The sequence below is a fragment of the Paralichthys olivaceus genome, chromosome 17 (assembly GCF_024713975.1).
Source record: "Paralichthys olivaceus isolate ysfri-2021 chromosome 17, ASM2471397v2, whole genome shotgun sequence".
In the NCBI taxonomy this organism is placed as follows: Eukaryota; Metazoa; Chordata; class Actinopteri; order Pleuronectiformes; family Paralichthyidae; genus Paralichthys; species Paralichthys olivaceus.
The window spans coordinates 20,647,280-20,666,025 of NC_091109.1; the positions used below are offsets into that span (position 1 = coordinate 20,647,280).

Genomic DNA, 18,746 nt, shown 5'->3' on the forward strand with positions numbered 1-18,746 from the left:
CATTTCCTTCCTCTTCTTTCGTACGTATGTGCATCATCATGTTGCTGTCAAAGAGCTGAAGACGTGTGCAACAGGTAGGAGGAAGCAGCGGGAGCAACACAAGAACTTGCACAGGGAGAAAAAGAACAGATCGGGACCAAGCAAACACCATCGATTCCTGTGCTTTTGACAGTTAATTGCACTTCCTCACCCCTGACATCAAGCTGTGACCTAATCCACCGATAGATCACCGTGGAACTGGCGAACAGCCCTCTGTACATATCTGTCTTTTTACTTGAAATAATGATTGGCAGAGACAGAGAGAGCTCAGGAGAAATCGCTCGTGTCCTTCAGGCTGTTAACTACTGATCTCTTGTCAGGCCGCATGGATTCGCTCTCCTCCGGCTGCTGACATGAGCAATCGCTTATTTCATTTAATTAAATGTGTGAACAGTGGTAAAGCAGCGGTGAGATCGATGGTGAGGGGTTTCAAAGAATAATGTGAAACGAGTGGAGTCTCTGTCACCCAGCCCTCAAATCTGTCTGTGTTCATCTGCTGCCTGTTGTTATGCAATGCTTTCAGTCAGTGTGGTGGTGGTGTGTTGAGTGTGCATGCTCACACACACACACACACACACACACACACAGAGTTGTGTCTCCGTAACTTCAGCGGACATTACATTGACTAACTTTGATTTCCTGGTGACTTATTCAAACCTTAACTATAGTTGCTACTTGTCTCAGCAAAACTCAACCTTAACCTAAACTTAACTTTAAATATGTTTTAACCTTAAAAATTGTCAAAACTCAAACCTTAACTACATGGCTTAACCTTAACCTAAACTTAAACCTAAACTAACCTAAACTTAACTTAACCTAACCTAACCTAAACTTAACCTAACCTTAAAACAAGGCTTACCGTAAAACTTGTGAATGTGATATTGTGAATGGGAACAGATTTAGGTCCCCACAACATGAGTAATACCTGGTCCACACGCACACACAAACACACGCGCGCGCCTCGTATTGATGGTTTCTGTCCCCGAGCAACTAATAAGGGGCAGTAGGTGATAAAAGCTCTCGCGCATTTGGCGCATGGACAAAGGAGCGCACCTTTTGGATTCAGGAGCGCACGGTGGAGAGGGGCGGGCCCATCGTGACACCACCGGTATCTGCTCTGTAAATACTCGCTCCCTCTCTAAGTGGCTCGTCTTGACCGGACATCTTCTCCAAATCGTCGCTCTCCTTTAATAAAACTTGCCACATGCGCGCACGGTGCAGCGGGAGGACTGCGCCGCCGCTCCGCCGTGCGTCTTCGCTTCTCCACATGAGTTGAGCGCGTAAGAAAAAAGAAAAAGAAAAAAGAAAGCCTTGCAGACCGGATGGTTCGGTGCCGTATAGTGGAAACTTCGGGCTGGACCAAACGTCTCGGCTCAGCCCGGTATGATCGTTTCCAACGTGAGCCTGAGCTGTGAGCACTGTCCCGGGGGAGGAGCCGGCGGCACAGCGGCGACGGATGCGTACAAAGAGGTGCCCGGCACTCTCCCTCCTCCGTCCCTGAGCCCGACGGGGCACCTGGTGGTGGCCGTGTGCCTCGGCTTCATCGGCACCGTCGGCTTCCTCAGTAACTTCCTGGTGCTCACGCTGTTCTGCCGCTACCGGGCGCTGCGCACACCCATGAACCTCCTGCTGGTGAGCATCTCTGCCAGCGACCTGCTGGTCAGTGTCCTGGGGACCCCGTTCAGCTTCGCGGCCAGCACCCAGGGGCGGTGGCTGATCGGACGCGCGGGGTGCGTCTGGTATGGGTTCGTCAACGCGTGTTTGGGTGAGCAGGTGTTTTTTGTTATTTGTCTTTATCTCCGGAGCCCAAAACAGCAGCAGGACATTTAATCTGGAATGAAATCTGTCAAATCGTGTCTGTATCTGCCTTGTTGTGACTTATCTGCTTCTGCAGAGATGAAATATTGATTTTTGTCTTCACTTACATTCACTGCCCGTCAGATAAGATAGTGTCTGTGCGCAATTATTGGAAATTGGCTTCTTTTTTTCCAGCATATTGACTCGTCAGCTCCTTGTAACTGTGAGATTTTGTCTCCAAATCATGAATTTGTTCAGATAAAAACTTTTTCCACTTGACTTTGTTTTCATCAGCTTCTCTCTGTTGCACGTTTGCCACAAGAAGATATTAATGCATCTGTCGCCTGCAGCAAAACTCACACAAACCATACAACAGGATTAAAATCCTATACACTCAATTAATTCTGCGGTTAATATCCATTAAAATCTCATTAAGTTGTGAAGGTGTAATGTGCTGATTGCAAACTGAAGGATCTGATCTGGTGAAGTGTCATAATTTAGATTTAGTCCCAGATTGAACAATAGATTTTTGGCAAATGCAGAAAGAAAGAAAAAACGCGGGAAAATCATTTCATATCACATGAGATAGTAAATCTGCTCCTGTCACGTTCTTATCTGGTTCGTCAGAGGTCGACGGAGCTCTTCACCGGTGCAGGGATCTGACCTCTGACCCCTCGGTTTCCAGGTTATTCACCATAATCACTGTCAAGCATCGTTTCACGGCTCAGCTCAGAAACCTTGAGATCCTGATTTTCCAGACAGTGGAGTGAATCAAACTGATGTTGTTGATCAAGGGGGGGGTGTCCTTGCTGTGCCTGGATTTTTGATGACTTAAGACGTTTTACACTTTGCAACTAAGTGGTTCTGTGATTGAGAGCAATTGCATGTGATTAATCAGTGTGTTAAGTAGGCTAAACACATCACTTTGCCCTCACTCACCTTGCTGCTGCACCCTGAAGAGGTGTTGCTACTCTTAAAGATATTTGTTTTGTCTTTGGAGTGTGGCCCTGTAGCAAGGTTGAGGAAGGTGTTATCGTTGGCGCTCTTAAATAAGTGGTTTTCCCCCGTCGAATCTGCACCAGGAGAAAAGTGCACTGAGGTGTTGCTCTTAAATCTGTTGTTTTCTCAAAGGAATCTGGACTTGCAGTAAGAAACACTTAGATGCAACGTGTTGCTCATTATTTAGCTGTTTTCTCAATGAGGTCTTGTCTTGCATGAAGCTGAATGAATGATAAAGATGGTTTGAAGTTTGGTCTTGAAATAAGGTGCAACGAAGCATTTCTGTTGCTCCTAAATTTGTCATATTCTCTATGGAACCTGGACTCAGAGTAAAGTGAGCTATGTAAGAATCAGGAAGGGGCTGTTGTTCTTTTCTCACCTGTTATCTCTATGAAGTCATGAGTTGCAGGGAAGCTCTGTAAGATGCTCTCAAATCTTTTGTTTCCTCAATGGAATTTGGTCTTTGCTCTCAAATCTGTTCCTTCCTCTGTGGACTCTGCACCAGAGTAAAGTGCACTAAGATGCTGCTGCTTGATTTGCTGCAGTAAAGTGTTTCTTTTAAAGCTATTGATTTCTCTTTGGAGTCTGGAGTAACAGTAAGGGATTGCGAAGTGTCATTGCTATTAAACTAGCTGTTTTCTCTATGGAATCTGGACCTTGAGTAGAGTGCAGTGAGATGTAAGGTGCAGTGTGATGATGCTCTTGCTCCTTTGTTTTTCTCATTGATGTTTGGTGTGTTGCAGTATGACACGGTAAGAAATTGTTTCTCACAAAGCTATTGATTTGTATTTGGAGTCTGGACCTTCAGTAAAGTGCTGCTGTGAATAAATAAGTTGTTTTCTTTACGGAATCTGGACTTGCAGTTTTAGCTGCTCTTAAATCAGTTATTTTCTCAATGGAGTTTGGTCTTGCAGTATAGCAATGCAATTTGTTGTCATTGCTCTTAAATTGGTTGTTGTTTCTGTGGAGCAGCAGTAAGGTGCGCTAAGATGTGAGGTGCTGTTGGTCTTTCTCTATGAAGTTTTGCACGAAGGTACTGTCAGGTCCTTAATCTGTTCTGTTCCTGTTCAACATTAAGGTGTTATTGTTTCTTTTGCTTCTGTCAGAGTTTCTGTTAAACCAGATCGTTTATGGTTTTGCACCTCCATTTATCTTCTCTTTCACACACCAGTTTTCAATCTCATCTGTTTTCTCAACTTTCCTCCATCAAACTGATTCTCACTAAAGTTGCTGCATAACTCCGCTTTATATCCTCTCTGTGATGAAACATGCACAATTCATATAATCTGCAGTTCATCCATGACCCGAGGACCCGCTCGATTAATTTTGCACACTGTTCCTCGGCGGTGCGTGTTCCCGAGCACCTGCAGAATAAGTAAGTAATAACCAAAAGCATCAAAATTTTACGTGACGAGATCAAAAGGCTTCTCTCACTGTTGCCGAGACGCTTTAGAGATTCAGGTCGGAGCTGGGCTTGTCATCTGCAACATGATATAGATACCCCCCATGTGATGCTGAGTTAATGTGGGTTAAATAAGGTTTATGCATCTTCAACAGTTTTAAAACAAAGTCAGAACATAGTGGATTTGGTGCAAAGGTAATGGTACTGTTGGGCCATGGTGGAGTTCTACTGAGTGTCATTCTAGTTTAAAAATGGACCCGAGTGAGCAGAATAAACCTCTATGAGAGATTTATGTCCGAGGAGGGAGAACATTGTTGGATCTGATTCCAGCAAGAATGAGTTTGAACTCTGCAGGTTTCAAACTGTTTTTCCAGCTGAGAAAGAAAAATGCAGCCTGAGGGTGATATTGAGCCTGATTGCATCTACTTTTTAAAACATGTTTCTTTGTGCAATAGCTGGACAATTCTGAGCAATTTATTTGAACCTACAGGTGGCCTCCCCAGGTGTCGCTTTGTTGATGTGCAAATGCCCAATACAAAAACCAGAATGACTCTGTTCGGAGAATGGCGCTCAGATTGGCTCAAATTATGAAATCTACACGAAGCCAGAGACGACGTCAGTCCAGACTTACTCGTGCAAAAACTGAAATTACAGAATTGGAAATTCACCCTGCAAAAACACAAGTGCACAATCACACAGTACTGTTTGGTCAGTTTAATAAAACAAGCTGGATAATCCTCAGACCCACATTAATACTATGAAAAGGTTAAAGACGTCTCATTTCACCCTCCGGCTGCAGGAGCTGAGGTGGAACCTGCTTCGTTGTTGAGTCACTAATTAGACATTGTCTGTTCCACTACAATTACCCAGGCAACACCAGAGCTGGTGCCCTGTAACTGTAATCGAGCCGCATCAGGTCACTCTCGCTGGAATAAGATCTTGTTTCTGAAGTCAAAAGGCTCTTTTGTTCTCCTCCTCCCTTTCTCTTTCTTCTTTTGCTTCTGCAGGTTATTTTCTCAGTTTGCCCTTCGTCACGATCAATAAATCATTGGCCAACAGGTGCAAGATTTGGGAAACTGTTGCAAACAGGTGGTGACATTTTAAGCATCAACAATTAACGGAGTAATCATAAAAATAACTGTTACATGCAGCAGTAATTTTCTTTTGTCACATAATCTCCATCAGTACTTTCCCTGTATGAAGTTTTCATCATGCGCACTGTGAAAACACAAGCACAAGTCTGGTTATGCTTAGACACAGTCAAGATATAATCTTTCCTCAGAAGAAATCAAGATACAGAAAATCAGGTTTCACTAATCCCCATAAGCTGATTAGGAAAACCAAATTTCTTTTATCTGACTTTGAAGAAATCAGGTTACACCAGAAAGCCACCAGTAACAGGATTATGCAGAGTAAATGCATGTAAACACAGTGGGAGTGCGCTGGACGTTGTGCTGAGTGGTCAGATTTGGCACAAGTGCTATTGTTTTGCCAACAATTGGATCTGAAACAAGACAGAAAGAAAGAACAGACTGAGAAAGACAAAGAGAAAGAGGAGACAAAGAAATAGACGAGGTGAAGCAAGAGAGAGATGATTAGCTCCCGTGCTGACTCAGGCCCGGGACACTGGGTCAGTCATTCTGCAAATTATTCCACACCTCTTGGGGAAAGAAGATTCAGGCCTCAGGTGAAAACCCCATTAAAATGCACATCGGAGAATGTGATGGTGGTGACGTTTGAATCAAAGTCACACGCTGGGAAATGATTTGCGGCCCTGTGTCCCCAGGAGGCTCCGAGCAGAGACTGTACAATCATCACAGCAAATGAAAGCTGTTAGAGACGTTAGCAGACAATTCAAACTCAAAGAATAGACTGTGTTAGACAGGTGAGGACTTGTTTACCCGAGATCACTCTATAATTATAAAATAATCCAAACACAAATGTATTTTTCTCAGTGAAGTGCATATCGCCCCACAGTCCCCACAGTGTGAAACCACGTTTAAATCTGCCAGATGTGGATTTGTCCCAAATTTCGCATATTCGCAGATAAAAGTCCCCATTTTTCAAATCGGAAAAAAAAAAGAGTCCAGAGAACATTTTCTTTTTCAAAAGTGTGTCGGTTTTAAATATCTGCAGACCTCATCGGTCACATGTTGGTATCTTTTGTCATTTCAACACAATGTGTTAATAATGCTTGACCCACAAGTGTAGAGGAGTGGAGTCGACCTGCTTTATGTAACCAGAGGGCATCAGTAATGGACAGAGGGAGCTCTCTCTACCTGCACACACACACACACACACAATAATTTAATTATTCTCAGGACTCTTTGCTGTTGCTCTCAACACGGTGTTCGCCCACTACCTCACCCCGCTGTCCAAGCCAAACGCGAAGCCGTCATTACGGATCCAAGTGCTCTGATTGTCTGTAATCAAAGTCAGCAAAGTGCCCCTGGACCGGCACTTAACTTGTGTGCGCTGATTAGCTCTGATTTAAGAATTTTCTCCAGTTGCATATGTTCATCAAATAGCAATTAACATGCAGAAGAAGATGGCGTACAGCTGTGCTGCTGTCTGCGTCCGCGTCCGCTTTGATGCAGATGAGAGCGCGTGTTTGTTCCGTGTGAGAAGCAGGTGTAAGCAGCTTCATGATGATTTACGTGACCACTTAGGATGTAATGATTAGCTCAGGATTCAGGTTGAGTCACAACACGCAGCTCATGTTTCGTTCCGGGGATACGATGCAAAGTTGGATTGTAAGTAAACTAGACGTCTTTATTTTAAATGTAAAATGTTCAGAATATATCGGAGCTTCAGTGTTAGAGCCCTGCCCATATGGATTTTGCCGTTGGCTGTTGATATCAATATTAGTGAGTAAAAAATAAACAAACAGCCAAATCAGAAGCATCATAATCATTGACCACTTCCTCTCTGCACCCCCCCCCCTCAGGCATCGTCTCCCTCATATCCCTCGCCGTTCTGTCCTACGAGCGCTACTGCACCATGATGGCGCCAACCATGGCTGACGGCAGAGACTACCGCCCCGCGCTGGGAGGGATCTGCTTCTCCTGGCTCTACTCGGTGGCCTGGACCGTCCCCCCGCTGCTGGGCTGGAGCAAATACGGGCCCGAGGGCCCCGGCACCACCTGCTCGGTTGACTGGCGGACCCAGACGCCTAACAATATCTCCTACATCATCTGCCTGTTCACCTTCTGCCTGGTGCTGCCGTTCATCGTCATCCTCTACTCCTACGGCAAGCTGCTGCTCGCCATCAGACAGGTGGGACTGCAAATGTAAATATTAATGTTGTTTCTTAGCGTCAGAGCATGTGTCTGCGTTGGTTTTCTCAAACAATATTGGAAAACACAAAGAAAAGCAAAGGTACCGACTGTGTATGTAAATATTTGAAGAGTGTAGGAACTACACATCCCATGAACCATTGCAAATGACCCCATTCCAATGACTTCCTGCACCTCGCATCTAAAAAAACTGCAGCTTGTTAGGGCTCCACCAATCAGAGACATCTCTATTACACCTGAGGACTATGGGTAGTGTAGTACTCTTTGACTACCGTGGATGGTTAAAATATTACAGCTGATAGTCAGTATGTTTCCTGGGATTTCTACTTCACGCTGTTGAGCCCTTTAGATCATGGACGTTGTGGTTGCATTAAAAAACATGCAGCTGTCTGCATATGAGACAGTCAAAGCACTTGAGTATAGACCCCAGACATGACACCAGAAACAAAGAGGGTTCCGTAGTGACTCTTGAAGTTATTGACTCCAGCGGTACACGCTCTAATTTATGATCACAACTGATCCTCGACGGTATCGAACGCCTCCGGGCCTCTCGTCAGCCTCAGACCGAAGTTCATACATTTCAAAGAATCGAGCGTGGAAGCTGAGAATCGAAGCCGCGTATCTCTAGAGCCTTCTATCAGGTTTGACATCTCCACAACGTCGTCTGTTAAAGCTGCTGACACTAATTCATACACTGTCTGTGTGTGGACATAATTTACAGCGTGATGCAGGAACAGGAGGCTCCCGAGATAATTTAATTCCAGTTATTGTTGCCGAGCAGGTAAAATATTGTGTTTGCTCCTGACGCATATTTCCTAAAAGTACAAGTAAAGTTTTGAGAAAGATTTAAAGGCATTGTTGAAACTTCAACAGAGGACGATAGAAACGTGAGGGATGACGGAGGAAGGTTGGAGGCGAGGCTTGGAGGATGTTGCATCACGTTAAAATGCAGTTTGTGAGCCGATATGCAAACGCGCTTGGAAATAATGTATGTTCTGGCTCAGGTGTGATATTTCTATCGTCCGGCTCATAAATAAAGTTCATGGTTCTTAAAACTTAGAAGAATTAGAGCGATAAAGAGAGAGGGGAAGTAAACATAACAAAACTGGATGGATCTATGGCAGCCTGATATCAAATCCAGCTACTTCATTAAAAATTAAATTTTTCCTGCCAATTATTTTCTCAATCAACAAAGTACACCAGGTGCTCAGCAGAGTTAAAGACCCAATTAAAGTTGGTCTGATCGAACAGTGTCTATTTTATGTATGTGTATATATCAGGACATCAGTGTCCTCCATGAAAAGAAGATGATATTAAATAAAAACTGTTTAAAATGTTGTTGACAGTTTTTAATTGGTTAGAAAAGTATTTTCTGCATCAAAAGAGGTGAAAACTGTCTTTGCAGAGATGCAGAGGTCTCGTCTGCAGGCCGGTGTTAATGATAGGTCTATAGTTTACTCTGCTGAAGTGCTTCATTAAACCTCAAGGCTACAGACCTTCACACCCACGGTCAGATAATCACAGGAGACAAAAACTCTGTATTTAGTGTGTGTGTGTGTGAGAGAGATAGTTCCTGTACTTCTGCTGATGACACAGAACAGGCCTTCGTATTGTTTCAGGGAATGTGGGTGTTTAAACGACCTGAGGAGGCGTTTACATTCTACAGTTACACACAAATTATTCACAGCTGGCTTCGGGAGTTGATGAAGATATTTTTAGACCGAGTGGTTCTCATGTCATGTTCACTTGAACGAACCGACTTTAGCTGTAAGTGGCATGTATGAGTGATTTCAGAGAATGTGTATGGGTGCCAGTTTCACATGACTACAAATGGAAATATTTGGATAAGAACATGAAATGGTTTTTTGCGTCAGGCGTGCACCTTTAACATCTCAACCTCTGACTGTTTTCGGGCATGAATATTGTTGTGCAGGATGTGAACCAATATTTAGATCATCATGTTGTATAACACTGATCAGTTGAAAACAAATGTTTAAAGATAAGATTGATGGGCAGAGCTGCGGATTTTGATGAGATCCAGGCTGCGTACCTTTGTGTGTTTTGTGCGTGTGTGACTGTGAACATTAAGTGAGTGATCTCACCTAATGTGCCTGCATTTGCATCATTCTCTTGATTTATTACTTCTGTTCGGGAGCTACGTGCATCCGGTGTGCGTATCCACGAATTTGGCTTGCCTCACACTTTGGTTGTGCGTCATACGTCTTCCTTTACCTTTGCGGGTCACGGTTAAATGTGTTTGCTCGCGGCTGTGAACCACACTCAGGTGTTGTGCTGTTTGCACAAGAATTGAATTTGCCACACCATTTGCTGGTTCATGTTCCACGGCTCTGTGGGTGCAAGCTCTCTGAACGTTTTATTTTTGCTGTTGCTGCTTTGTAATATATGTTTGTAGTGTATTTTTGATGGAATTATAAAAACAGAAAGTTTGAAAAATTAAAAAAATTTGAGAAAGAAAATGTAAAAAGAAAAGTTAACGTTCCCTTTTTCCTACTTTAATAAACATTTTATAGTTCACACGATTAAATGCATTTATCTTATTCCCCAGATAAGAAAAGGCTGAGACCTGGCACATGTGTATTTGGAACAGATTTGGACCAAGTCATCAAAAAGACCTGCAACACCTTAGATTAAATTTGGCAACCAGGCCCAGTTCTGATCTGCCAGATTTGGGCCGATATCGGACCAAACAGATTTTAGCTTCCTGGGAGTCGATAACCATAAAGAGCTTTGACGTTTTCTGTAGTGCCACCCTGAGGTAACAGCTGCCATCTGTAGTGTAATGTCTCAACAGCTGTCGGATAAGATGGTGCAGATATCCACTTCCTCTCATGTGATCCCATGGTAGCACTAAATTAATTGTTAATTAATCAGAAGCCTGTCAGAGCTGCTAGCGTGTTGTCTAACCGTATAAACTTTTTTCCTTACCTGTAAAGTCTGTTTTACCTCATCAGTCATATTTTTTAATTTCTTCCATCATTTCTTTAGATGACACCCAATTAGCTTCAAGTAAAACCAACAAATGAAAACACACTTTAGTTGTCACACTGAGGGAAGGTAGAGAAAAGTGTTTGCTAACTCGTTGATAATCTCATTTCTGCAGAGTCCAGAAGACGGGCTGGTTCATTTTCATCTTTGTCACATATTTGTTCTGTATTCATGTCGCTCGAAGCTGCGAATCATCACAGAATTAGTAGCTGGTGGCGATTCAACTCAGGTTAATGAACTATATCATCCATGTAATTAAACTGATAAGTGGTTGAGCTCATTAAATCCAACGTGTTGACAGAATCTGAAAACAGGAATCTACGGCTATAAACGGCTCCTTTAATGAACTGGCAGCCGTCCTTATCGTTTTCACGGCTCTGTTTTGAGGACGTGATTCTATAATCTAATAGTGTGTGTGTGTGTGTGAATATCTTTGGATAATTCACTGATGAACCACAAAGAAACACAACATTATGTCGAGACAGAGGAGATCGAATGCTCAAGGAGTTTGAGATCTGCATCAGACAGAGAGAGAGTTTCATTTTTCTCTGCTGTCTGTACATGTGCAGGGTTTTTATGTGTGTGTGTGTGTGTGTGTTTACTGTTGTCTCACAGCAGCCAAGGTGTTAAGTTACCTGAGGGGAGGATAATCCCATGCTTACACAGCATGCATCTTTCTCACTTGCAGCACAAACAGACACACACACAAATATCTATACACACACACAGACATTCCCACGGTGGTGCAGGGTGTGTGCTCTTGTTCAAATATAAATCCTGTACAAGACAAACGAAACTGAGGGAGAAAGTTTTCTTCCCACAGTTTGAGTTGTATTTGTTTTAATTTAGTATTTATAATATTACAGCACTTCACTTTAAGTATTTTTTAGCAGTACTGTACTTCATAATGCATTTGTGCATCTTCATATTTCAGCTGTAACAGTGTGTTTCCTCTGCAGCTTTTCTATTGTGTAAATAAATCACAGTATATATGTGCGTGTTATAGGAAACCCCTGGTTATAATATGAAAAGACTTATCAAAGTCACTTTTGACTTTTACTTAAACATTTCAGAGAGATCCAGTTTTACTTCACTCCATTTTCGTGCATGTGCGAAAGGAAACCGCCATCTTTATATCTTTTATAATTTACTGTGTTCTCGGAGCCCTGATGGTCCCATGTGCGGCATCATTGACATCTGAGAAAACAGCAGGATGATGGAGCTCGTCCTTGATGGTGTGACAGCGTCTGGTCCACCGCTGACTTGATTGTCACATGTCGTAACGTGTTATAGTTTTGGCCTCTCGCCCTGTTCTCTGGCAGCGAAAATGACCCCAGACTGTGGGGGGTGGAGGTCTGAAATGTTCTTAAAACGTCCTGGACGCATCCTCCTCCACGTCCAGCTGACGCAGCAGCTGTCGCCAGCGCCGCAGGGCTGCAGTTTGCTCAGAGTCACACAGCCAGGATGATTTAACTCTGGAAGTCAAAGGTTGGCAACTCCAATATTAAGACCTTATGGAAAAGATGGCAGCTCCTCTGCACCGTCAGGACCCGTTTCTGCCCAAGCATTTTCACAAGTTTGTGTTTTTTTTTTTACAACAAAGTGAATCTATCTCCTTCTGAATAAAGAAGTAAACCACCCCTGTGCAGGTTTAAGCTGCACAAAAAAGGCTAAACATTTTCCAAAGCCTCCTATTGGGCTGATTTCCAGGAGAGGTGAGATTGAACTTGCAGACGTGAAACCTTATTCAGACAAATAATCCGTTTCAGTCGCTGTTTTGTGTCAGTAAAGTTGATATCAGGTTCTCTTTAGAAAAACTGGATTTGGCATCTTTGTATTCAAAACTAAGAATGAGAGAATTGTGGCTAAAAGGTGAAGAAAATTCAATATTTCATGGTCTTATTCTGCTCATTATAATTTACCACAGCCTCAGGAGATGTATTCAGAAGTCGACCAAAAGTCACAAACTCAATGAGCATTAAATTAGTTTTGTGTCGATCCGATAATTGATTGAAATGATTTCTTCTCGCAGCTCTGCTCTGATGTCGCTGCACAGTATTGGATATAAACTGTCCCTGGATTATTTACCGACGTATCACCGAACTTTCTTCATCTTCCCCTCAGGTCCGGAGTTCGATGGTGGCCCGTCATCGTGAGCAGCGGGTGCTGGTGATGGTCGTCACCATGGTGGTGGGCTACCTGGTCTGCTGGCTGCCGTACGGAGTGGCGGCTCTGCTCGCGACCTTTGGGTCCCATGACATTTTGACCCCGGAGGCGACGATAACGCCGTCGCTCTTGGCCAAGTTCTCCACCGTCATCAACCCCTTTATCTACATCTTCATGAACAAACAGGTGAGACGTCCACTGTCACTATCAAAAGTTAACAAAAGTGATTAAAACTATTCCTGGATTCCCCAAACCCACAACACAGCCTTCTACCAAGCTTCATGGTGACACACTCAGTATTTCTTATGTAATCTTGTTCACAAACAAATACTGTATATAAAATATCATATCTGCTCAATGTGTTTTAAACCCTTTATTAAATGTTGAGTGTTAACAAATGTGAAAGTAATGAATGCTCTAAATCTACCTAAACTAAAGTGATGTAGATGGAGTCAGCTGTTCTGTGTCTTATAATAAATCAGTCTAATTATATTCTCCCCCCTTTATTAAGACACATAATCACACCCCCGGCCAGAAATGGAAGTTATATAAGATTCACACTCAGGGAGAGTCTGTGATGGAAGGAGCAGACCCCCACTCCTCCATCTGCTGGCTCCTCATTTACACCTTCAGACATCCCGCTGCAAACACACACACACACACACACACACAGGAGACAGACACACAACATTATTATCGTGGTGTCGCAGCCAAGGCATAACAGCCCCCCCCCCCCCCCACCCCAACCCCCCGTGAGGCTGCGATACACATCACTGTCATTCAAGGACGCGGCACAGAGAGAGAGAAGTGATGTGGTGGATGCCCGAGGCCTTCAGCAGATCAAACTGTACTTTGTGCAGCTTTTAACCCGAAAACAAATCTGCACAGGGGTCATTCGTATAATATCTGTATCCTTTCAAAATAAAATACAAAGCCTCCCCATTGGTTTTATTTTACCTGCACAGAGGACGGAGAAAAAAAACAAGTCCTCACGATCTATTTATTTATTTAACAGAAAACATGCCATTAACCAAGAAATGAATTAGAATGAATCTTTCTACTATTTTGCCTCCAGACAAAAGTATTAAAGTGTGATATTTCTTACAGCGATTCAAAGTAACTTTTAAAGTTTTAAAAATAGGTTTCAACATTAATTCAAACTGAACACTGCCCATTTGTTTTGTTTTCACCTGTTGTGTCCTGTCAAACATATCATCGTGACAGAACGGTTTGGATGGGATTTCAATTTTGTATTAAATCATCAAGAGAAACATCAGAACTAATGAATAAAAAACGAGGATTTCATCGAAACAATGAGAAGAATCACGATAACTATCAGACGAGAAAGATTTAAAACCCCCGAGGGGGAATGTTCAATGATTAAAGCTCATTTCATTTTTTAAAAAAAAGGAGCATAAAACCTGAACCTTGTGCCAACATTAGCGTGATGTAAGTTTGTAGTCAAAGTGGTGATGAGTGAAAAGAGGGATGATGGAAGGACACAGAAGATGAAAGACAGGAAGGGAAAAGAAAGTTGTTTTTAATCTCCTAAAGGTAACGTAGCTTTGATTTCGATTATGTCACTATCGGGGAACAGCACGGTGGCGGCGACCTTTCCTTCCTCCCTCACACACCCAGCCACTCTTTTATCTGTCTGCCTCTCTTTTTATCTGCTGCCACCTCACTCCATCTCTTTGCTTTCCCGCCTGTGTGTCACTTTTGAGCCTGTGAGACATTTAAGTCTCTTTGATGACTGACTTGTGTTACAGCTGCGCCCTGTGTGGACGTTTTTTTCCGGTGCGCGTGTGTTTGTGATGATGATGAAACTGTTGAAAAGAGCTTTCAGGGCCGTGGATAAACGCTCCGCCGAGGCCGCGCTGCGTGGCGCTTTCAGTCTTCAGTTCCTCCCAGCCCATAACTATGGCGGCCGTGTGTTGAGGCGAGTTGAAGACTTCAAGCGCTGCGCAGATTCATGCCCTGGACCCGAGGCGTCTCTCTGAACGAGTCACCGTCACAGTCTGAGAGACTTTAAAACTGGTCAGCTTTGTTGTTGTTAAACAGCAAATTCAATTCAGTGATGGGACGCAGCAAAGTACATTTACTCTCTCACTGTACTGAAGTGTATTTTTCATGTATCTGTACTTTACTACAGTAAATGTAATGGAAGGTAATTTTCACTTCCACGATTCTTTGGCTTGTGACAGCTTTAAAACTGTTCGACCATTCAGCTGCTTTTCCTTTACTTCCTGTTTAGAGGCCTGAAGAGGTTAAATTGTCCAATTATTTGGAAAAGAGGAAATAAAAAAGACGAAATTACAAAAAATAGCTTTCTCTCTCTCTCTCTCTCTCTCTCTCTCTGATTCCTCTCTTGTAAATCATTTCACAATGATTGGGAACCACCGGCCCTAAAGCTGTTCTCTAAGAGGATAATCTAAATCCTGGTCGGAGGAAATCATTTATTTATTTACTTGAAGTGAGAATTTTTTCATATTTTTTTTTTCCCTGCACGGGGAAAATGTCGCGCCCCCCCCTCCCCCAATACCTCTGCTTCTTTAATTCTTTTTTATTGTTTCAGCTTCTCGGAGGAGTCGAGACATTAAACATTGAGAGACGGCATGAAATGAAAACTGCATCTTCTGTAGTAAAAATCTGTTTCCTGCAGCCTTTGCTATATATCTCATCTTTTCAAATGTGCAAACTTTTCCCCTTGAAGCCTTTTTTTGCCCAAAAGAGAATGTCAGATTGAGAAATGCATTATTTATGCACATATTATTGTCAGAGTTCTATCACACGTCTGTTTGCCTTATACACACACACACACACACACACTGGGAGTTGCAGGTTAGGATTTCGTCTCAGTCTTAAGATCCAATCTGTGCCTGATTTTAGATCTAATCCTTCATGACGTCGGTTGCTCTGTTTTTTCCCCCGCCCTTCCTTCACCTCAGACATCCCTTTTCTCCTTCACACCTCCAACCCTCACTTTGCACATCCACCCGTCTCCCCCCCCCCCACCCTGGGGTTTTTGCTTTTAAAACCAACAGCTTTGTTTTCCCGAGCACGGCTCTCCAGTAGATTAACTCAGTGGGATTTGAGACACTAGAAGGAGATTTGAAACGGGGGAAGCTCATTTTAAAAAGCCGCACAATTTCCTCGGGGTAGCAGAAATTAATTGGCTCATATGTGATGAATTGTCTGTTGGCTGCTTATAAGTATCTCGAAAAGCAGCGCAAACTGCTCCCATTTGTCAAATCGCTCGCTGGATGTCACTTTTTTTTTCTCCTCTACAACTGATAGAAACATGCTTTGAGGGAAGAACTCGCTATGATGATGTAATGAGAGATTCCGAGGGGTCATGCTTTACGCAGCACGCCTCGTTTGATCTGCGGCGCCCTGGGGAAATGTAGTAGACTTTAAGTATACGTGTGGAACTGGAAAGTATACTAAGTACACTACGTTTATCCAGGGGAGCGCGCTGCCTGCTGGACGACGGAAAGACCTGCACAGATGAACTCGATCAACATGATATACCTTGTTGTTTTCACTGATATTGACTCAGAGATGTTTTGTTCATTTTTCTCTTAACTGAACCCAGAGAAGTTCAGGGAACTATTGATAAAAGTCGAATATGTGGAGAACTTGAATAATCGTCCTCTAATAAAGTACTGGACCGTTCCCTCTCACCTTGTTAACGTCTGTGCGGCTCATCTGTCTCCGAGATGTTTCCTGTTATGACAATAAATAAAAACTTGAGCTTCACTTTGCAAGATTTCACTCCCCTGTCCGTTTTATAATAACTGTTATTTATCCACTAATTCCAGAAATCTCTGTCTGTTTCTATGTGACTCCCATATTTGTGTGTGTGTGTGTGTGTGTGTGTGTGTGTGTGTGTGTGTGTGTGTGTGCAGTTCTACAGGTGTTTCAAGGCATTCCTCAACTGCTCCATCCCCGAGCGAGGCTCCAGCATAAAGACATTTTCGCGGGCGACCAAGACACTCCGCACCGTCCGCCAGGAGAGGGAACACCACGTTTCTGCTCAGGCCCCCTCCACCGCCATGCCCTCGCCCAACTCCATCCATGGGTCGTCGCAGGGGGCCAACCGCTTGGCTCCATCGAATCGAGACTCGGCTGTGTCCCACCCCCCTGCTGCTGACGGTCCCAAACCCAAACTGATCCTGGTGGCTCACTACAGGGAATAAGAAGAGGACAAAACAACAGCGACGGGGGCCGAGCGTTTAGAGGCGGGAGCGACGAGCAGGGGCACAGGTCTCCAATTAGGAAACAAATCCTCTTAATAGTAGAAAAGAGCCGGCGCAAAGTGAGCTCAGTGGGAGTCGTCAAACACAAACAGGGAGTTTTAATCCCAGAACAGGTTGTTGTTGTTGCAGTCGACAAACAGGGACACATCTCATCCTGCTTACCCAGCGGCAGAGAGATATGAAGACGAAGGCTCGTCACGCTTGTAACGCCTCATGTCGAGATTACAGACTCCTGCCGTTAGAATGTTCTCACTGTATTCACATCCATCGTGCACTGACGTTGCATTAAAGCTCACGTAGCCTCTGCCTAAAGTTCAGCAGAAAGGGGCCTCCGTGGATCCGAGGTTGAAGTTCAACAAACTTGCATTAGTCTGAGTCGTTTTTTTTCTCGGTGCAGAGAGAAGGAGTCTGTTTCCTCTGATGCACCTTTGGTTTGAGTTTATTCCGCTGAACGGGGTCAGGGCTTGGTGGTTTGGAGAACGTTGCCCAGGCAGACCCAACGCCAAAAGAGGCTAACAACAAAACAAGACGTCCGCTGTTTGAAAAAGAAAGAAAACAACTGATGCCAGCTTTTGCCAAAATGCTTGAAAGTAAGTCACAGGGAGGTCGAGCGCTGAGGTGATTACTCATTCTGGGACAGCTGTGCTTACGAAACGAGTGCTGAAGAGGACAAAGTCGTGTTTTAGGAACATGTATTTTGTTTAGCTCTTGGAAATAAAACTCTTTTATTTGTGCAGAATCAGTTTGTTGATGATTGTGCAGTGTCCAGATGCTCAAACAGCGAGAGCGGCTGTGTTGGAGTGCCGGCTCTATCAGCTCGAACCATGTTCATCAAGCTGACATTAGCATGTTAGCGATGGACACGGAAATAAGCACGATTGCACTTTATTGATTCAGATGAAGCAGATAGAGAGGAAGATGTGAAATTGCATTCGCTTTGCCTCAGTAATTCAATTACAAAATTAAAAAAAATCCTCATAAGTGGGTCAAGCTGGGGTTTTTTTTTTGTGTGTGTCTTTGTTACACAACAAAATAATGTGCAGAAATTATTCAGGAACATTTTTGGAGTCTTCAGAGGAGGTTTTTCTGTTCGGGTGTTTTTTTCTTCTTCCTCTTGTAAACAGGGCAATGAGATATTTTGTCAGCTCCAGTGTGCAGCGACTATAAAACGGATTATTCTCTCTATTTTCCAGCGATAACTCGGGTGAGGAAGTGGGAATAAGCACTTTTTCCTGACCCTGTTTCCATGCCTGATATTTGAGGATTTGAGGAGAAGAGCATTAAAAGATTTGTTGAACAATTTTATGCAATTAAGAATTTTAATATATGTCTTTTATTTACACTTTGCCCTCCGTCAGCAAAGCCATTAAAGGGATCATTCACCGTGTCATGAGGGTCGTGTCGAGATGTTTCACTGTTTTGAGTTGTTGTTGAAATGTTTCTGTAGCTTTGTTTAATAGAAAAGTGGCGTTCTGTCGTCTCCCGATGTTTTTTTTTCTCTTCGCTTATGTAACAAATTAAATCATGTGTCCAACAGATCTGGATGTCTCGGCTTTTTTTCTCTTTGCTTCAGCCAGAGTGTGTGTGTGTGTGTGTGTTTGTTCTGTGTCGCTCTCGCTCTCCTCCCTCCCAATCAAATTCACATGTGTTGATTAATCCATGAATTATTGACAGCGGCGTTATTTACAGGGAGGGAAGCCGATTAACACTCCAAATTACAGCGTTCGTCTCGGTGAGAAACAGACGCCGTTCGGAGCGTTTGAGTGGAGCATCACAAGCCAC

The 18,746-nt window shown here is 43.4% G+C and overlaps 1 protein-coding gene across 1 annotated transcript; it reads left to right on the forward strand.

Moving 5' to 3' along the window:
* The first annotated feature begins 1,289 nt into the window (after positions 1-1,289).
* tmtopsb (teleost multiple tissue opsin b) lies at positions 1,290-18,502 on the forward strand. The gene is made up of 4 exons (XM_069513052.1): positions 1,290-1,804; positions 7,185-7,513; positions 12,664-12,891; positions 16,614-18,502. Exons 1-4 carry the CDS (start codon positions 1,423-1,425, stop codon positions 16,902-16,904), a joined length of 1,230 nt encoding a protein of 409 aa, XP_069369153.1. The 5' UTR covers positions 1,290-1,422; the 3' UTR covers positions 16,905-18,502.
* Positions 18,503-18,746: the final 244 nt, after the last annotated feature.

Bases quoted from the DNA above. Each gene is read 5' to 3' on its own strand.
- tmtopsb (XM_069513052.1), top strand. From the start codon at position 1,423: ATGATCGTTTCCAACGTGAGCCTGAGCTGTGAGCACTGTCCCGGGGGA. The intron at 1,805-7,184 runs GTGAGCAGGTGT...CCCCCCCCTCAG, and splicing joins GTTCGTCAACGCGTGTTTGG to GCATCGTCTCCCTCATATCC. The intron at 7,514-12,663 runs GTGGGACTGCAA...TCTTCCCCTCAG, and splicing joins TGCTGCTCGCCATCAGACAG to GTCCGGAGTTCGATGGTGGC.